Source organism: Vigna radiata, unplaced genomic scaffold, assembly GCF_000741045.1.
Source record: "Vigna radiata var. radiata cultivar VC1973A unplaced genomic scaffold, Vradiata_ver6 scaffold_691, whole genome shotgun sequence".
NCBI lineage: Eukaryota > Viridiplantae > Streptophyta > Magnoliopsida > Fabales > Fabaceae > Vigna > Vigna radiata.
Genome location: NW_014543449.1, coordinates 1 through 7,016, shown reverse-complemented (window position 1 = coordinate 7,016; position 7,016 = coordinate 1). Strand labels below are relative to the sequence as shown.

The following is a 7,016-nucleotide window of genomic DNA, read 5'->3' as shown; positions in this document are numbered from 1 at the left end:
TCTTAATATAATATTCTATATTAATTTACTCGCAACTTCTATTATTCATGTTTTATATACTTTATGTTACTTGACACATGAAAATATAAGTTGCAATATATTGAAGTAAAAAAAAATTTTAAAATTAGTAACTCCTCTGCATATAGTAGCACAGGCGAATAACTTTGTGGAACTTTTATATATATATATATAGAGAGAGATAGAGAGAGAGATAGATAGATAGATAGAGAGAGAGAGGGGATAGTAGAAGTAAGCGGTTTATTTAAGTTAACTTTGCACATTTAAAATTAGTAGAACATTAACCTGCTTGAGTTCAAGTGAAGAGAAACTAAAAAAATAAAATATGAGAAATGAAATTTATTGTGTCTTGTAAGGAAAGGCAATGGGCATTTCTTCTCACCTTACTTTTAAAACAAGTGAATTTTATAATAACAATTTTGTGTCTTCTGAAGGTATGGAGCTGCCAAATTTCAACCATGGATCATGTAGATCTTGCACACTTACCCACCGATACCCATATTTTTTCACTTTAAACTTAGGAAATTGCACGTCAAATATGCGTACTAAGTCACGTGTCAAACTCAAGTCACGTGTATTAAGTTTGTCCCGAAATATGCGTTGTTCATGGCAGAACTGTTGACGAGAGTAATAAAATAGGCACATATTACCTAACTTGTACTTTCCCAAATACCTAGTTTGACTAAGTATTGCACAGCACACAACACCAACCCAATTATTGTCATGCACAAAAGGAGAGGCATCTATGATTATTGAATCGTCCATGCTCACAAACTCATTGTTGAACCACTTTGGTATTTCATATCCATGGGTAGAACTTCCAAGACTTTTGAGGAATGGAAGGGATGTAAGACAGTCCGAGTTGTACCACGACTGAGTTATGTTATGCGTTAGTAGTTGTTTTTCAACATAAAAAGAGATTAAAAGAAGGAAAGTGTAAGGAAGAAACATACACACCTGAAGAATTTGTAGCATCCATGAAATAGCCATGCTAGTGCACCGATCCCAGTCAAGCATTTCTATTTCTGGGCCATCGACCATCTTTAATCCTGCCACATATATATTGTTCTTTCTTGAATAAACAAAGATGGCTTCCCTATATTGCTCCTCATGAGAGTAAACCTTTGGGGGCAAGTTGGTCTGTGAAGGGAGGTCGGGCAAGTATTTCAATAGCGTGCAATGCTGTAAGTTTAAATAATATAGTCTATAAAGGTCCTTGAGGTTAGGCAATGTAATAAAATTGTTTCCCTCCAAATTTAACTTTTCTAAGCAACATAACTTTCCAATGACATCAGGGATTTTAACTAAGTTACACCATCTTAGATCGAGTTCACGCAAACAAGGGAGAGTAGGAGAGGAGGGTAACAAACAACTAACTGACTCTCTTCGTGCTTCTTTTCTTAAAGGGAATGTTGAGTGGGACTGAATAGGACCTTTAAGTGAACAAAGATTCTTCAAATGCTCTGTGTTACTTGCTTCATCTAATAACACATTATTAAACAGTTTTGAACAACCATAGACACTCAGATATTCAAGAGAATTCAGGCCCAATATGCTATTGGGTAAGCCTACTAAGTTTTTACAGCCTTTCAAATTCAAAATAGTAAGCTTGCTCAGAAGACCAATTGATGGACTGAGTTTTCGGAGCTGTATGCAATCTTCAAGAAGTATCCCTTCAAGATTTGGGGCCTCTGCAACATCTGGCATCTCAACTAATTTGTTGGAGTAAGAGAGATCCAAATGCTTCAAATTAGGTAGCCCCTACAACGATTAGCAAATACAAGAGCCCAATTAATAATGACACTTGAGTTTTCTTTAATTTTATTTTAGAAATATAAATTTAATATACATCACCTTTGTGCCACTCCATAGTCTTTGAATACTGCTCTCTCTCAATTTTAACTTAACTAGTTTCTCTGGCTCAAAACTTTGAGGCAAACAATCAAAAGGATACTTGTTCCAAGTAAGATATCCAAGTTCATTGGAAAGATGACTGAGACTTCCTGAACACTTCACGTTCTCAAGTCTAAGAAATTTAAGTTTTTCAATTTTCGATAGACCATTTATCCTCACAGTTTCAGATTTCCAACCTGGAATCCAACCTCCTGAATTGACAGCTATGACTTCAAGAATTTCAGTTGTCTACACACAAAGAATAAAATGGTCATATTTTTCGAAAGATTTTCGTACTCTAAAAAAATGGCAACATAAAATTATAATTGAATCAATTAATTTTACCTGATTGTTCAACATAGCTTTGCAGAAATCTTTGTAATCCCACAACCTACTCCTCTTTAGGGGTTCCTTAGGTGATTCTTCTTTGACAATATACCTGCCCAAATCCTTTAACAAGCTGTGCATATAAATACACGTACCCATTTTTGATATTAGTGATTTCTCAAGCAGAACTTGTAGACTATAATCAGCATGAAATCCACGAAAGTTTAGAACTTCCTTGACATATTTCTCATCATAATCGCATAGGACACATGCAATATCCAAAAATATTTCTTTGTGATCTTCATCCAGCTGATCAAAACTTACACGAAAAACATCCATAATATCATTACTATTTTTTTCTTTTAGCCTGGCCAATGCACTTTCCCATTGAGACACATCTCGATTAAACAAAGATGACCCAATTACTTCAATTGCCAAGGGATGGCCATTTGCAAGAGATAGTATATCCCATGCCAACATTTCATAAGCACTCAAAATATGATTAACTTTGAAAGCATTTCTGCAAAACAGCTGCATAGCATTTTCGCGATTCAATGGCTGGACTTGATAAATGTAATCTACTCCATACCTCTTCAATATATGTTCATCCCTAGAAACTACGATGATGATGCTCCCTCCAGCTAAGCATTCACGCAACAAAGTGTTTCTGTTTCCTGTAAACATCTTTAGTTGTACAAATTCATCAACGTTGTCCAGAACAACAAGTGCCCTAACATTGTGCAGCCTAGACCACATCAAACATGTTCCCTCAATAGAATTTGAAATTGCTAGATTTTTCTCATTTAGAGACTGAGAAATTAATTGCTTTTGTAAACCTAATAAACTTGAATCTCGATATATTTTGCTTACATCATCAATAAAACAATGAAATTCATATTGATGATAGATTCTTTCGTATAAAGCTCGAGTAAGAATAGACTTTCCTATGCCAGGCATCCCACTGATTCCAACAACTCGAACATTATTAACGGATTCAAAACAAACAAGATTTGCTAATTTTTCAAGTCCACGCTCTATCCCAACTAGTTCATCCTTTGGAAGACTACAAATTTTGGGACCCAAAATATTTCTTACGTTTTGAACAATTTCTTCAATTTCTACATATTGTGGCCTGAAATTTTAAATGAAAAAAAAGAAAATCACCCAAAAGAACAAAAAGAATACATGCATTTATAGGACAAAATAATATTTAACGTAAAAGACTTTAACTTTCAAACTATCATTTTCGTCATTTGGAGTCAGTTTGCATGTTTACTCTTAAACCTTTGTTTTTTCATAATGACTCAAGATAAATCGTGACTACGATGGAGAAACTCTTAGAACCCATGAAAATGTATTATAATTAGTCTACTAGATAAACAACTTTAAAGATGCAGAATGTGTTAGATAAACTAAATCAGTAGGGAGGTTTTTATAATTTAGGGTGAGTCTGTAGTATTGTCAGGTTAACTCATTCAGCAAACATATCAATAAAGCTAGATTTGTCATCAAACCAATTGATACCTTCTATCATTCAAAACTTCTCAAGAACTAATACATTACCTTTTACAAGCTATCCCTCCCAAACTCATACCACTAACACACAACAACCACTGTTTTCAACTTTTCCTAAATTCCTAACATCGCTAAACTCTAGTCTAGAAAGGGATAATGAATATTTAAGAAAACAACAGGACATAGAAAGGTTATATAACTCACTGCATAATAAATATATAATTGTGATCAATCTTGAAACGGGAGAGGATTACTCACTTATTTCGAATATCCCAGCCAGAGATATCGGCTACTTCTTTGAGGGCTTCTCTCCATCTCTCAGCTTCCTTCATCTTCGCTTTGTCTTCTCTGAATCTCTTTTCGTGTTCTGCAAATGCATTCTCATAACATTCACTTTGTTTGCGCACCACCGAAGGATCAACGTCATAAAAGACAGGTATAACACGTCTTGGGGAAGTTTGAATGCAGTTACGAATCTCTGCCAGTTCACGCAAGCACCAGGTGGAGGAAGCATAGTTCTTTGAGAAGACAACAATGAAAAGTCGAGAGCTTTGAATGGCATGGAGGAGCTCGGGTGCTATGAATTCACCTTTTTTGAGATTTTCATCATCTTTGAAGGCATCGATGCCTTTTCTACAGAGAGCTTCTAAGAGAAAACCAGTGAAGTTGTAGCGTGTGTCTTCACCACGGAAGCTCACAAATACATCGTATCTGTAAATTGTATGAGATGAAGAAGCGGTGTATTGAACGATGGGGTTAGGTGACATTACTGAAAGCCAAAGTTGTTGAGAGAAAAGATTATTATTGGAATGACTGTGAAAGTGGAAAGCAAACACTGAAGAAATATAAATCCACCCAAGTGTCTTTGTGAAAGACTCTAAATCTATTTTTCTATTTAGTAAATATATATTTATTATGATTCATTTCCAACCTCTTTCTATGAAGATCATATAAATTATATAAAAGTTCCTATCTGTGATTTTGTGTTTTTTTTCATTGAAGCTTCTCTGACAGCTTTTCCAATAATTGTGCTTATTATAATAAGAAGATCACCGGCCAAAACTAATTTTAACAAACGTCCGAGTTGAGTAATTACATTAACAAAATCATCAAGGTAAAGCAAAAAATCAATCTCCCCTATTCACAGAACAGGAAAAATATATATTTATTATGATTCATTTTCATCCTCTTTCTATGAAGATCATATAAATTATATAGAAGCTCCTGTGATTTTGTGTTTTTTCGTTGAAGCTTCTCTCACATAGCTTTTCCAATAATTGTGCTTATTATAATCAGAAGATAACCGGCCAAAACTAATTTTAAAAAACGTTTGACTAATTACAATAACTGATCATCAAAGTAAAGCAAAAAATTAATCTCCCCTATCCACAAAACAGATAAACTCAAGGCAACAATAGCCAAACAAGAAAGATAAACTCAAATATGAATAGGAACATGGATAAGCGGCATTGGTATTTTCTGTTGAGAAAATCTCACTGTACACACGTAATCTGACCCACATAAATAATTTTACTCTTTAATTCATTGTGGGTTTGATCCACACAAATAATATTATTCTTCAATCCATGATGGGTTCTTTTCATTAAACTTTGGCAACTTTTAGATAGATGCAAATTGAGCCTTGGACCAATTACAAATAATAAAAACTAACAATAAAGTATCAACTTACCTAACAACAAAATCTCCTTGTTTTATCATAAAATAATATTCTACCTAGATAAACCAAAATCATAACTATCATTCCTATTTTATCTCTATCAAATCAAACCAAATATTACTAGACTCAAAACTAACAAAATAATAAATCTCTAAATTTAAGATTATCCCAACATTTTCAACAGCACCTCCTGCGGCCATAAAGCCAAGGGCTGAACTTATTTTCAGAACATTTATTGTTAATGTATTAAAATAAAATAAAAAACAAAATTATATATATTACAATAAATAGAGCAAACCATAAACTTACAATAAAATAGTTCATTTAAAAGAAACCGCAATAGCTCAGAAACAGCAGTACTTCACAAATACACCAACTTATGGTGATCCTGATTTAATGCATTGAGGCCTTAGACAGATAAAATATATCACATAAACACAAGTATCGGGATTTAATGCATTGAGGACTAATACATTATGTCATGTAAACGAGCCACTGAAACCACACCATCCCAAATGATAGTGGACTACAAAAGTGGTCGGAATACTTGGGCAATTGTCCATTTCTCTAATATCCATTTCTGACGCAGAATCCAGAAAAGTCAACATCTTGAGAGCCCGGTAGTAGTACATCATTCCTCTAACTGTCCGTGATAGGGTCTGGCCCCTATAGGAAGCCCAGAGCCTCAAATCCCTAAGTTTATCAGTCAAAAGATCACTGTCCTTAGTCATTCCCTCTCGACGCATCCTCTCTATAAATTTTTTCCACTCATCATCATATATAGTCTGCAAATAGTACAGGATTGAAACCCATCTTCATTCTCATTTCTCAGCTGTTCTTTGCTGTATAACACTTCTTCACTATAGTAAGGTGTTAGCACACTGAAAGCCATCATTACTTGGTTAGGATCTTTGAACGGCCAGTTTAATAACTGAACAAGTTTTATCAACTTGTAATGGAGCTTAGGCAGTGCAGTTGTATCGAACAATTTAGTGGATTTTTCAATCTCGAGAGAGTGACCAATTTCTTGAAACAGAACAGTCACAATAGAATGCTCTTTGGTGTTGTGCTTGATCATTGCAAGAAGCAAGTGCTTGACACTTTCATAAGCTTCAATGACAGCACAACATCTGTCTTAATAATTCAAATTTGCTGACTGGAAGTGGCTTTATAAACATGTCAGCCAATTAATTGATCTTCTGTTGTAGTAAACTAAGTTTACTTCTCCATTTTGCTGCATGTCCCTCAAAAAATAGAGTTTGATGTCGAAATATTTAGTTTTTCCATGACACACTGGATTATTTGCAATTGCAATTGCTGCCTGGTTGTCAACAAAAACCTCAGTATAATTTTTCTACTGAATATGTAAATCACATAAAATCTTTTTCAGCCATATTTAGAGGTGTCAATTTAACCCATGGCCCCAGGGCCAGCCCCAACCCACTATTGAAAAAGCTCTATTTTAAGAAACCCCTTAAGTAGGGGGCCAGAAAAAAGCCCCAACCCCCAAAACCCCCTCTCAAGTGGGTTAGGGTCAGGGTTAAAGTGGGTTTAGCCCCACTCCAAAACTTTAATTAAATTTTAG

General features: G+C 34.6%; 1 protein-coding gene across 1 annotated transcript; it reads right to left on the bottom strand.

The window, feature by feature from the left end:
* Positions 1 to 243: 243 nt before the first annotated feature.
* On the bottom strand, positions 244 to 4,602 carry LOC106754464 (TMV resistance protein N-like). The gene is made up of 5 exons (XM_022777963.1): positions 4,012 to 4,602; positions 2,257 to 3,370; positions 1,873 to 2,160; positions 976 to 1,779; positions 244 to 891 (listed from the first exon to the last, which is right to left on the bottom strand). Exons 1-5 carry the CDS (start codon positions 4,518 to 4,520, stop codon positions 424 to 426), a joined length of 3,183 nt encoding a protein of 1,060 aa, XP_022633684.1. The 5' UTR covers positions 4,521 to 4,602; the 3' UTR covers positions 244 to 423.
* Between the last annotated feature and the right edge of the window lie 2,414 nt (positions 4,603 to 7,016).

Bases quoted from the DNA above. Each gene is read 5' to 3' on its own strand.
- LOC106754464 (XM_022777963.1), bottom strand. From the start codon at position 4,520: ATGTCACCTAACCCCATCGTTCAATACACCGCTTCTTCATCTCATACA. The intron at 2,161-2,256 runs GTAAAATTAATT...CTTTGTGTGTAG, and splicing joins AAGCTATGTTGAACAATCAG to ACAACTGAAATTCTTGAAGT. The intron at 892-975 runs GTGTGTATGTTT...AACATAACTCAG, and splicing joins GGATGCTACAAATTCTTCAG to TCGTGGTACAACTCGGACTG.